The sequence below is a fragment of the Aquarana catesbeiana genome, linkage group LG02 (genome assembly GCF_042186555.1).
Source record: "Aquarana catesbeiana isolate 2022-GZ linkage group LG02, ASM4218655v1, whole genome shotgun sequence".
Lineage (NCBI taxonomy): Eukaryota > Metazoa > Chordata > Amphibia > Anura > Ranidae > Aquarana > Aquarana catesbeiana.
The window spans coordinates 17,775,103-17,788,127 of record NC_133325.1 but is presented as its reverse complement, the minus strand read 5'-3'; the positions used below and the strand labels follow the sequence as shown (position 1 = coordinate 17,788,127).

Here is a 13,025-nt window from a genome sequence, read left to right as displayed (position 1 = left end):
GTTACTGTACCAGGGACCCCCCAAATTCACTAATTATTGGACTCTGTATTCTTCCCAACATGAAGATGTAACAGATTATATTTCTCTCTTTATAGGTGAGGAAGAAATATGCTATCCCCCCACCTACCGCTATGAGAGGGGCTCCCGGGACACCTATGTGTGGCACAAACACAAGCCCACCGGGGTAAGTCCAGATCTACATTCATTACATTGTCTGTTTATCCTCTGTGCTCTCCAGTCACATCATTCTGCCCCCCCCCCCCCCCCAATGACAGGTCCACTTTAAATGGCGGACAACACAGAATAGCAGGCTACCTTGCTTTGTTACATTGATATCTCAGCTTTGCTACATTCTATATTGTTGTTATTATTATTCTCTCATATCATGGACAATTGTACTTTATAGTCACAACTAGTTTTTAATCTTTTGTTTCTGGATATTTATTAAGGTGCGTACAAACGTCCCGTCCTGGTGTGACCGCATCCTGTGGAAGTCCTACCCAGAGACCCACATCATCTGTAACTCGTATGGTGAGCGCAGTGCATATACTGTGTGTGTGTGTGTGTGTGTGTGTGTGTGTGTGTGTGTGTGTGTATATAGATATATATATATAGATATATATGTATGTATGTATGTATATAATATATATATATATAGGTTCTTCAAAAAGTTTATTTTTTTAACTCTATTAAATATTAATAAGTACGGAAATTTTTTGAAGACCCCCTCGTATATACTGTATTCCCCCAGTTCCCTTTCGTCTCTGTCCAATGACTCTCCTATACCCCCCATACCAATCTGTCTTTTTGCATTTAACTCCGCCCTCTTCCCTGTCCAGCTCTACTTACCCCCCCAACCTTTGCTGCTCTCCAATAATTAAACCCCCCCCTTTCACCCCTTCTCGCTCCCTACTTTACCAATCTCTCCCTCCCCCCCCCCTAAAGTCATGCTACAACCTGGACTCCCAAGAGCCTGTCCACTTACTGTGTGTGGCATTATTTACTCCATTAACACCAACAATAGGGCACCCATTCCTTTCAATTACCTCAACGATGGGGCACTATTCCTTCTACTGATACCAATGATGGGGCACTATTCCTTCCACTAATACCAATGATGGGGCACTATTCCTCCCACTGATACCAATGATGGGGCACTATTCCTCCCACTGATACCAATGATGGGGCACTATTCCTCCCACTAATACCAATGATGGGGCACTATTCCTCCCACTGATACCAATGATGGGGCACTATTCCTCCCACTGACTCCAATGATGGGGTACTATTCCTCTCACTGACTCCAGTGATGGGGCACTATTCCTCCCACTGATACCAATGATGGGGCACTATTCCTCCCACTGATACCAATGATGGGGCACCGTTCCTCCCACTGATACCAATGATGGGGCACTATTCCTCCCACTGATACCAATGATGGGGCACCATTCCTCCCACTGATACCAATGATGGGGCACCATTCCTCCCACTTATACCAATGATGGGGCACCATTCCTCCCACTGATACCAATGATGGGGCACTATTCCTCCCACTTATACCAATGATGGGGCACCATTCCTCCCACTGATACCAATGATGGGGCACCATTCCTCCCACTGATACCAATGATAGGGCACTATTCCTCCCACTGATACCAATGATGGGGCACTATTCCTCCCACTTATACTAATGATGAGGCACTATTCCTCCCACTTATACCAATGATGGGGCACTATTCCTCCTACTGACATTAGTGATGGGGAACTATTCTGAAACTGGTGTCTGGCTGCAGTGCTCCTTCTGGCCATAGGATGACAGCTTGGAGGCTGAATAGATTTACTTCATCTTGCACTGTGCACACTGTCCTTACATCCATTTTGGTAAATCTCCCCTGTAGCCTCTCTCACTTATTATTTGAGCAGATTGGTTGTGTGTGATCCTGTGCGGTGAGCCTAAACTGGAGTCTTGAACCTCATTTTAGGTTGCACCGATGACATCATGACCAGCGACCATTCTCCTGTCTTTGCTTCGTTCGAGGTTGGCGTGACATCGCAGTTCGTCTCCAAGAAAGGTGATAAATCCGGAAGGTACTGTGACTCATTATGGGAGGAGTTGTTGTCCTGTGAGCTTACTCTTCTTTCCATGCAGGTCTACTGAAGCCATCAGACCAGGCCTACATAGAGTTTGAGAGCATTGAAGCCATTGTGAAGACCGCCAGCAGGACAAAGTTCTTCATTGAGTTCTATTCTGGCTGCCTGGAAGGTGAGTTACCCTCAGTGGGTGAAATACTGACCACCAGTCCTCCACATCTCAGATTTTGTCATTTGATCTTCAGCCCGTGTGGTTTCCAGGGGCATTTCGTCCATAAGTAACATTTTGGTTGTAAGACAACAAGTCTGGTGGCCCAGGTCACCTGCTGACTTTGAGGCTCTCCCCGATTTAATCTCACTTTAGATTGTTTAGATTGAGATGGACTTTATGAGATCGTTAGAGGAGAGAAGTTACTACTTTGGTATATAGAGTGCACATATGATCTGATCAGGCTTGCAGAAATAGTGTTTGCTTTGTAAGCTCGTGGACCGGAGTGGAAGGTACATAAGGAGCCACTGCAAGGGATAATTGCTCATTTCGGTGTAGGAGAACATTCAAAGAAAATAAACTTAGCTGAGCTTCCACTCCTCCCTGCAGCTAGAGCGGCCCCTGCAGCTTCTGCACCCCCACGCTCTTGTGGTCTATAGTCCTCCTGACATCCAAGTTCAGAGCAGGGTCTACAGTCCTGGATTATGGGGACAATGAGGGACAGTCCATCGATGGATCGTGGGGGACCAAAGACTGGGTAAGTAAAACTTTCACTCCTTTCCCTTGGACATTAACCGTTCATAGGCCACTGCGCAAGATAGTTTGACCTGCACAGAGTTGGGCTTTGTAATAATCCGTTGGCTAAACGGGGCATATAGACTCCTTCAGCTACAGTATGATGTCCAACTACAACAGTGGTCTCCAAACTGTGGCCTGGGGGCCAGATGCGGCCCTTTACTTGCTTTTATCCTGCCCTTGGGGCACCATTTCGCCCATTGATGCCAAAAATGGGGCATAATTCCCCCCCAATGACACCAACAATGGGGCATAATTCCCCCCCAATGACACCCAACAATGGGGCACAATTCCTCCCAATGACACCCAACAATGGAGCACCATTCCTCCCAATGACACCCAAAAATGGGGCACAATTCCTCCCAATGACACCCAACAATATGGCACAATTCCTCCCAATGACACCCAACAATGGGGCACAATTCCTCCCAATGACACCCAAAAATGGGGCACAATTCCTCCCAATGACACCCAACAATATGGCACAATTCCTCCCAATGACACCCAACAATGGGGCACAATTCCTCCCAATGACACCCAACAATGGGGCACAATTCCTCCCAATGACACCCAACAATGGGGCACAATTCCTCCCACTGGCACCAACAATGGGGCACAATTCCAATGACACCCAACAATGGAGCACAATTCCTCCCAATGACACCCAACAATGGGGCACAATTCCTCCCAATGACACCCAACAATGGGACACAATTCCTCCCACTGACACCAACAATGGGGCACAATTCCAATGACACCCAACAATGGAGCACAATTCCTCCCAATGACACCCAACAATGGAGCACAATGACACCCAACAATGGGGCACAAATCCTCCCACTGACACCAACAATGGGGCACAATTCCTCCCAATAACACCAACAATGGAGCACAATTCCTCCCAATGACACCCAACAATGGAGCACAATTCCTCCCACTGACGCCCAACAATGGGGCACAATTCCTTCCACTGACGCCAACAATGGGACACAATTCCTCCCAATGACACCCAACAATGGGGCACAATTCCTCCCACTGACACCAACAATGGGGCACAATTCCTCCCAATGACACCCAACAATGGGGCACAATTCCTCCCACTGACACCAACAATGGGGCACAATTCCTCCCAATGACACCCAACAATGGGGCACAATTCCTCCCACTGATGCCCAACAATGGGGCACAATTCCTTCCACTGACGCCAACAATGAGACACAATTCCTCCCACTGACACCAACAATGGGGCACAATTCCTCCCAATGACACCCAACAATGGGGCACAATTCCTCCCACTGACACCATCAATGGGGCACAAATCCTCCCACTGACACCAACAATGGGGCACAATCCCTCCCAATGAAACCCAACAATGGGGCATAATTCCCCCCCCAATGACACCCAACAATGGGGCACAATTCCTCCCAATGACACCCAACAATGGGGCACCATTCCTCCCAATGACACCCAACAATGGGGCACCATTCCTCCCAATGACACCCAACAATGGGGTACAATTCCTCCCATTGACACCCAACAATGGGGCACAATTCCTCCCATTGACACCCAACAATGGCTCACAATTCCCTCCAATGACACTAACAATGGGGCACCATTCCTCCCACTGACACTAACAATGGGGCACCATTCTCCTACTGACACCAACAATGGGACATCGTTTTTTCTCCCACTGACGTCGGGACCTTCTCTACTCCCAAAAAACCTCTGAAGGACAGTAAACTGGCCCCTGAGTTACAGGAATAGGAAAGCAGCTCTATTTATGTGTTTTAAGGCAAATCTTTTGCATTTATGTATTTATCTCTCTATCTCTTGTGATTGCACTTTGCATTGATGTAATGGCACACAATACGTTTTGTTCATAACAGAGTATAAAAAAAGCAGCGAGAATGACAGCCAAAGCGTCGACAACATCAACTTCCTCAAAGTCCAGTGGTCATCCAGGCAGCTTCCGACAGTAAGTGACCCGCCATAAACAGTGACATCACCGAAACACTTCACGTCAGCCGCGGCTGAAGCTTTCTATATTTATATTTCTTTTGGTCGGTACAGAAAGACACCCAGACTGGCTGTCTGAGCAAAATAGACCATCAGGAATGCAGTTAGGTTGCTTTGGCAAAGTTGTGATCCATGTATGATTACAGTGCCTTGAAAAAGTATTCATACCCCTTAACATTTTCCAAAATTTGTCATGTTACAACCAAAAACGTAAAAAAAAAAAATTATTGGGATTTTATGTGATAGACCACAAAGTGGCACATAATTGTGAAGTGGAAGGAAATTGATAAATGGTTTTCAATTTTTTTTTTACAAATAAATATGTGAAAAGTGTGGGGGGACATTTGTATTCAGCCCCCTTTACTCTGATACCCCTAACTAAAATCTACTGGAACCAATTGTCTTCAGAAGTCACCTAATTAGTAAATAGAGTTCACCTGTGTGTAATTTAATCTCAGTATAAATACAGCTGTTCTGTGAAGCCCTCAGGTTTGTTAGAGAACCTTAGTGAACAAACAGCATCATGAAGGCCAAGGAACACACCAGACAGGTCAGGGATAAAGTTGTGGAGAAGTATAAAGCAGGGTTAGGTTATAATAAAATCTCCCAAGCTTTGAACATCTCACGGAGCTCTGTTCAATCCATCATCGGAAAATGGAAAGAGTATGGCACAACTGCAAACCTACCAAGACATGGCCGTCCACCTAAACTGACCGGCCGGGCAAGGAGAGCATTCATCAGAGAAGAGCCAAGAGGTCCATGGTAACTCTGGAGGAGCTGCAGAGATCCACAGCTCAGGTGGGAGAATCTGTCCACAGGATAACTATTAGTCGTGTTCTCCACAAATCTGGTCTTTATGGAAGAGTGACAAGAAGAAAGACATTGGTGAAAGAAAGTCATAAGAAGTCCTGTTTGTAGTTTGTGAGAAGCCATGTGGAGGACACAGCAAACATGTGGAAGAAGGTGCTCTGGTCAGATGAGACCAAAATTCAACTTTTTGGCCTAAAAGCAAAACTCTATGTGTGGCGGAAAACTCACACTGCACATCATCCTGAACACACCATCCCCACTGTGAAACATGGTGGTGGCAGCATCATGTGGTGGGGATGTTTTTCTTCAGCAGGGACAGGGAAGCTGGTCAGAGTTGATGGGAAGATGGATGGAGACAAATACAGGACAATCTTAGAAGAAAACCTGTTAGAGACTACAAAAGACTTGAGAGTGGGGCGGAGGTTCACCTTCCAGCAGGACAACGACCCGAAACATACAGCCAGAGCTACAATGGAATGGTTTAGATCAAAGCATATTCATGTGTTAGAATGGGCCAGTCACAGACCAGACCTAAATCACATTGAGAATCTGTGGCAAGACTTGAAAATTGCTGTTCACAGACGCTCTCTATCCAATCTGACAGAACTTGAGATATTCTACAAAGAAGAATGTGCAAAAATGTCCCTCTCTAGATGTGCAAAGCTGGTAGAGACATCCCCAAAAAGACTTGCAGATGTAATTGTAGAGAAAGGAGGTTCTACAAAGTATTGACTCCGGGGGGCGCCATACAAATGTCCCCCACACTTTTCACATATTTATTTGTATCATTTATCATTTCCTTCCACTTCACAATTATGTGCCACTTTGTGTTGGTCCATCACATAAAATCCCAATAAAATACATTTACATTTGTGGTTGTAACATGACAAAATGGGGAAAATTTTAAGGGGTGTGAATACTTTTTCAGGGCACTGTAGTTGCTGGACCCCAGATTAAACATAACCTCTTCATCCTTCAGGATAAGTTGTCACTGATCCTTCCTCTGTGCAGACACTGATAGCACGAGCTGGCAGCTTTGTTTGTAAACAAACCCATACTGTCATCTGTGTAGTTGCTGGGGGGTAGACCCGGAGCTGTCCAATGACACTGGGGTCTGTGAACTAGTTCCATGCACAGGTGCACATTGCTAGTTCTTAACTGTGACAATAATGCATGTTCTGATGACAGGGGGTATCCGGTTTGATAATGTTACTAGCCAGATTGTAGACACCATCTGCTACAAGTCTGCTAAAAAAAGATGGGAGTTTAGATCTTTCCTGTGGACTCTGCAGGGCCCTCTCTTGGACAGACCATGAATTACTGGACAGAGTTCTCTAGGTTATTCTGTATTATCCCTTTAGGAAGTGCAAAGCCAAATGTATTATGGGAATTGTTAATGGATTATGATGCTTTTCCCCGCAGTTGCGGCCAATCGTCTCTGAGATTGAATATTTGCAGGACCAGCACTTGCTGCTGACGGTCAAGTCGATGGATGGGTACGAGTCATACGGTAAGTCAGAGATTGCAGACATAATACAAGAGATGGTCAGAGACTGAGGACATGATACTAGAGATGGTTAGAGACTGAGGACATGATACAAGAGATGATCAGAGACTGCAGACACAATACAAGAGATAGTTAGAGACTGCAGACATGATACAAGAGATGGTTAGAGACTGTGGATAAAATACAAGAGATGGTCAGAGACTGCAGACATGATACAGAAGATGATCAGAGACTGCAGACATAGTACAGGAGATGATCAGAGACTGCAGACATACTACAGGAGATGATCAGAGACTGGAGACATAGTACAGGAGATGATCAGAGACTGCAGACATAATACAGGAGATGATCAGAGACTGGAGACATAGTACAGGAGATGATCAGAGACTGCAGACATACTACAGGAGATGATCAGAGACTGCAGACATACTACAGGAGATGATCAGAGACTGCAGACATACTACAGGAGATGATCAGAGACTGCAGACATACTACAGGAGACGATCAGAGACTGCAGACATACTACAGGAGATGATCAGAGACTGCAGACATAATACAGGAGATGATCAGAGACTGGAGACCTAGTACAGGAGATGATCAGAGACTGCAGACATAATACAGGAGATGATCAGAGACTGGAGACATAGTACAGGAGATGATCAGAGACTGCAGACATAGTACAGGAGATGATCAGAGACTGCAGACATAGTACAGGAGATGATCAGAGACTGCAGACATAGTACAGGAGATGATCAGAGACTGCAGACATAGTACAGGAGATGATCAGAGACTGCAGACATATTGCAGGAGATGATCAGAGACTGCAGACATGATACAGGAGATGATCAGAGACTGCAGACATGATACAGGAGATGGTCAGAGACTGCAGACATGATACAAGAGATGGTCAGAGACTGCAGACATGATACAGGAGATGGTCAGAGACTGCAGACATGATACAGGAGATGATCAGAGACTGCAGACATAGTACAGGAGATGATCAGAGACTGCAGACATAGTACAGGAGATGATCAGAGACTGCAGACATAGTACAGGAGATGATCAGAGACTGCAGACATAGTACAGGAGATGGTTAGAGACTGAGGACATGATACAGGAGATGGTCAGAGCTTGTGGATAAAATACAGGAGATGTTCAGAGACTGCAGACAATACTATAGGACTTGTTGAAGACTGGGGACAACCATAAGAATGGAGGCATACTACTTGAGTCTGCTATAACCAAGCAAACAAATGAGTGTCTGCAGGAAGCCCGAGGGCTTCATAAAAAAGTGTGAAAGAGCTGCTTGAGGCCCCCCAGACTGCAGGTTGGGCACCAGGTCTGTAGAGTATAGTCTGCAGAACATCTTCCTTCCATGTTATGGAGATGGAGAGGGGAGTTTTGTAGTCATAACACACTTCCTGTCCTAGGGTGACAACGATACTCCCCATAGATAAAGTACAGTGAGTGTGGTTACCCTAGGACAGGAAGTCTTATCTGGCGGGGTGTGTTACCCCCCAGCGTGCAGTCATGTGACTCCTGACATGTCCCCATTACATTTCCTGTACAGGTGAGTGCGTGATCGCATTAAAGTCGATGATCGGCAGTACCACGCAGCAATTCCTGACCTACTTGTCTCATCGAGGAGAGGAAACCGGCAACATCCGTGGCTCTATGAGAGTGCGCGTGCCTGCGGAGCGTATGGGCACTAGAGAGCGGCTTTATGGTGAGATAAATGGGCCTGTCCGTATGGTGACCCAATGTACCCTAAATGTTGATTGGACACTTACACAAGCTGTTCAGGATGAAAGAAGCGACTTTTTAATGGTTCCTCCTTTACTTAATTCTGTGGATGCGCCAACGATGGGGCACACAGAGCAATGAATGGAGAGGAGGTCATGCTGGGCATTGCCCCAATGACACCCAAGACATCCAGGTTAACACAAGGCGGCTGAGGACCTGTCATGTTACTCAGAAAGGAGATGATGGATGTTCAGTTCAGATTCTGCAAGGGAGGTGAATGTGGGAAGGGCAGTTCATTGCATGCCATAGACATTGTCCCTCTCACATTAGTGCCGGGACAAGGCCATTTAGCATCTGAGGCAAAAAGACCAAGGGTTGGCCAACTTTTCTGCGGCCCTGTCCCATGTGCACCTCCTTTGGACATTATAAAGGGACACAGCGGCATGCTATTATGTTAATGACCCTAAATGTAGCACCTGAGCGTGTATGGCCTAAAGCTGGGCATTGTATGACATAGACAACCCCTGGTGCAAATGGGAAGCCAGTAAATGTAGCATGTCCTGTTGCCAGAAGATGTCAGTGCTTTTTTAAAAAAAATTTTTTTATCATTATCACCCCCATTCATGCATCTTCAGAGTACCTCCTTAGTAGCATCCTGAAGGAAGTTGCTGACAACCCGTGGCCTAGACCCCAGTGTCTCCCACCCATAAATTTACAGACAGTGGTCTTATTACATCTGTGACATCCTCAGAACCAACTGACCCCTTAAAGTGTCCACATGGGCTGGTAGCAGTCCTAATGAGAAAAAGGAAGGCTTTCCAGGCTTGTTCTTAGGCACCTGACCACCCGGTCCATTCACTAATGTCTTGGTAAAGTATCTGAACAGGATTCAGGTTCAGGCTGTTTGTGTATTCCACAAAAACTTTTGATAGCTGCTATCATTGTGCCTCTCTCTGTGCACTCCCTGAGCTGTCACTGTGCCTCTCTCTCTCTGTGCACTCCCTGAGCTGTCACTGTGCCTCTCTCTCTGTGCACTCCCTGAGCTGTCACTGTGCCTCTCTCTCTGTGCACTCCCTGAGCTGTCACTGTGCCTCTCTCTCTGTGCACTCCCTGAGCTGTCACTGTGCCTCTCTCTCTGTGCACTCCCTGAGCTGTCACTGTGCCTCTCTCTCTGTGCACTCCCTGAGCTGTCACTGTGCTTCTCTCTCTGTGCACTCCCTGAGCTGTCACTGTGCCTCTCTCTCTGTGCATTCCCTGAGCTGTCACTGTGCCTCTCTCTCTCTCTCTCTCTCTCTGTGCATTCCCTGAGCTGTCACTGTGCTTCTCTCTCTCTGTGCACTCCCTGAGCTGTCACTGTGCTTCTCTCTCTGCGCACTCCCTGAGCTGTCACTGTGCCTCTCTCTCTCTCTGTGCATTCCCTGAGCTGTCACTGTGCCTCTCACTCTGTGCACTCCCTGATCTGTCACTGTGCCTCTCTCTGTGCACTCCCTGAGCTGTCACTGTGCTTCTCTCTCTGTGCATTCCCTGAGCTGTCACTGTGCCTCTCTCTCTCTCTGCGCTCTCTGAGTGGTCACTGTGCCTCTCTCTGTGCACTCCCTGAGCTGTCACTGTGCCTCTCTCTCTCTGTGCACTCCTTGAGCTTTTACTGTGCCTCTCTCTCTCTGTGCACTCCCTGAGCTGTCACTGTGCTTCTCTCTCTGTGCACTCCCTGAGCTGTCACTGTGCCTCTCTCTCTGCGCACTCCCTGATCTGTCACTGTGCCTCTCACTCTGTGCACTCCCTGATCTGTCACTGTGCCTCTCTCTGTGCACTCCCTGAGCTGTCACTGTGCTTCTCTCTCTGTGCATTCCCTGAGCTGTCACTGTGCCTCTCTCTCTCTCTGCGCTCTCTGAGTGGTCACTGTGCCTCTCTCTGTGCACTCCCTGAGCTGTCACTGTGCCTCTCTCTCTCTGTGCACTCCTTGAGCTTTTACTGTGCCTCTCTCTCTCTGTGCACTCCCTGAGCTGTCACTGTGCTTCTCTCTCTGTGCACTCCCTGATCTGTCACTGTGCCTCTCACTCTGTGCACTCCCTGATCTGTCACTGTGCCTCTCTCTGTGCACTCCCTGAGCTGTCACTGTGCTTCTCTCTCTGTGCATTCCCTGAGCTGTCACTGTGCCTCTCTCTCTCTCTGCGCTCTCTGAGTGGTCACTGTGCCTCTCTCTGTGCACTCCCTGAGCTGTCACTGTGCCTCTCTCTCTCTGTGCACTCCCTGATCTGTCACTGTGCTTCTCTCTCTGCGCACTCCCTGATCTGTCACTGTGCTTCTCTCTCTGCGCACTCCCTGATCTGTCACTGTGCTTCTCTCTCTGTGCACTCCCTGAGCTGTCACTGTGCCTCTCTCTCTCTGCACTCCCTGAGCTGTCACTGTGCTTCTCTCTCTGTGCACTCCCTGATTTGTCACTGTGCCTCTCTCTCTGTGCACTCCCTGAGCTGTCACTGTGCTTCTCTCTCTGTGCACTCCCTGAGCTGTCACTGTGCCTCTCTCTCTCTCTGCACTCCCTGAGCTGTCACTGTGCTTCTCTCTCTGTGCACTCCCTGAGCTGTCACTGTGCCTCTCTCTCTCTGTGCACTCCCTGAACTGTCACTGTGCTTCTCTCTCTCTGCGCACTCCTTGAGCTTTTACTGTGCCTCTCTCTCTCTGTGCACTCCCTGAACTGTCACTGTGCTTCTCTCTCTCTGTGCACTCCCTGAGCTGTCACTGTGCTTCTCTCTCTCTGTGCACTCCCTGAGCTGTCACTGTGCTTCTCTCTCTGCGCACTCCCTGAGCTGTCACTGTGCTTCTCTCTCTGCGCACTCCCTGAGCTGTCACTGTGCTTCTCTCTCTGTGCACTCCCTGAGCTGTCACTGTGCCTCTCTCTCTCTCTGCACACCCTGAGCTGTCACTGTGCTTCTCTCTCTGTGCACTCCCTGAGCTGTCACTGTGCTTCTCTCTCTGTGCACTCCCTGAACTGTCACTGTGCTTCTCTCTCTCTGTGCACTCCCTGAGCTGTCACTGTGCTTCTCTCTCTGTGCACTCCCTGAGCTGTCACTGTGCTTCTCTCTCTGCGCACTCCCTGAGCTGTCACTGTGCTTCTCTCTCTGTGCACTCCCTGAGCTGTCACTGTGCCTCTCTCTCTCTCTGCACTCCCTGAGCGGTCACTGTGCCTCTCTCTCTGTGCACTCCCTGAGCTGTCACTGTGCTTCTCTCTCTGTGCACTCCCTGAGCTGTCACTGTGCCTCTCTCTCTCTCTGCACTCCCTGAGCTGTCACTGTGCTTCTCTCTCTGTGCACTCCCTGAGCTGTCACTGTGCCTCTCTCTCTCTGTGCACTCCCTGAGCTGTCACTGTGCTTCTCTCTCTCTGTGCACTCCCTGAGCTGTCACTGTGCCTCTCTCTCTCTCTGCACTCCCTGAGCTGTCACTGTGCCTCTCTCTGTGCACTCCTTGAGCTCTTACTGTGCCTCTCTCTCTCTGTGCACTCCCTGAACTGTCACTGTGCTTCTCTCTCTCTGTGCACTCCCTGAGCTGTCACTGTGCTTCTCTCTCTGCGCACTCCCTGAGCTGTCACTGTGCTTCTCTCTCTGTGCACTCCCTGAGCTGTCACTGTGCTTCTCTCTCTGTGCACTCCCTGAGCTGTCACTGTGCTTCTCTCTCTGCGCACTCCCTGAGCTGTCACTGTGCTTCTCTCTCTGTGCACTCCCTGAGCTGTCACTGTGCCTCTCTCTCTCTCTGCACTCCCTGAGCTGTCACTGTGCCTCTCTCTGTGCACTCCCGGAGCTGTCACTGTGCCTCTCTCTCTGCGCACTCCCTGATCTGTCACTGTGCTTCTCTCTGTGTGCACTCCCTGAGCTGTCACTGTGCTTCTCTCTCTGTGCACTCCCTGAGCTGTCACTGTGCCTCTCTCTCTCTGTGCACTCCCTGAACTGTCACTGTGCTTCTCTCTCTGTGCACTCCCTGAGCTGTCACTGTGCTTCTCTCTCTGCGCACTCCCTGATCTGTCACTGTGCTTCTCTCTGTGTGCACTCCCTGAGCTGTCACTGTGCTTCTCTCTCTGTG

General features: G+C 48.4%; 1 protein-coding gene across 2 annotated transcripts in view; it reads left to right on the top strand.

Moving 5' to 3' along the window:
• Positions 1 to 13,025, top strand: part of INPPL1 (inositol polyphosphate phosphatase like 1) — a 146,253-nt gene that overhangs the window by 119,185 nt on the left and 14,043 nt on the right. For both annotated transcript variants that reach the window (XM_073612640.1, XM_073612638.1), the window contains exons 17-23: positions 96 to 184; positions 450 to 531; positions 1,983 to 2,072; positions 2,150 to 2,263; positions 4,762 to 4,850; positions 7,124 to 7,211; positions 8,779 to 8,934. In XM_073612640.1, coding sequence (XP_073468741.1) covers positions 96 to 184; positions 450 to 531; positions 1,983 to 2,072; positions 2,150 to 2,263; positions 4,762 to 4,850; positions 7,124 to 7,211; positions 8,779 to 8,934 — 708 coding nt within the window. The remainder of the gene's footprint in view (positions 1 to 95; positions 185 to 449; positions 532 to 1,982; positions 2,073 to 2,149; positions 2,264 to 4,761; positions 4,851 to 7,123; positions 7,212 to 8,778; positions 8,935 to 13,025) is intronic.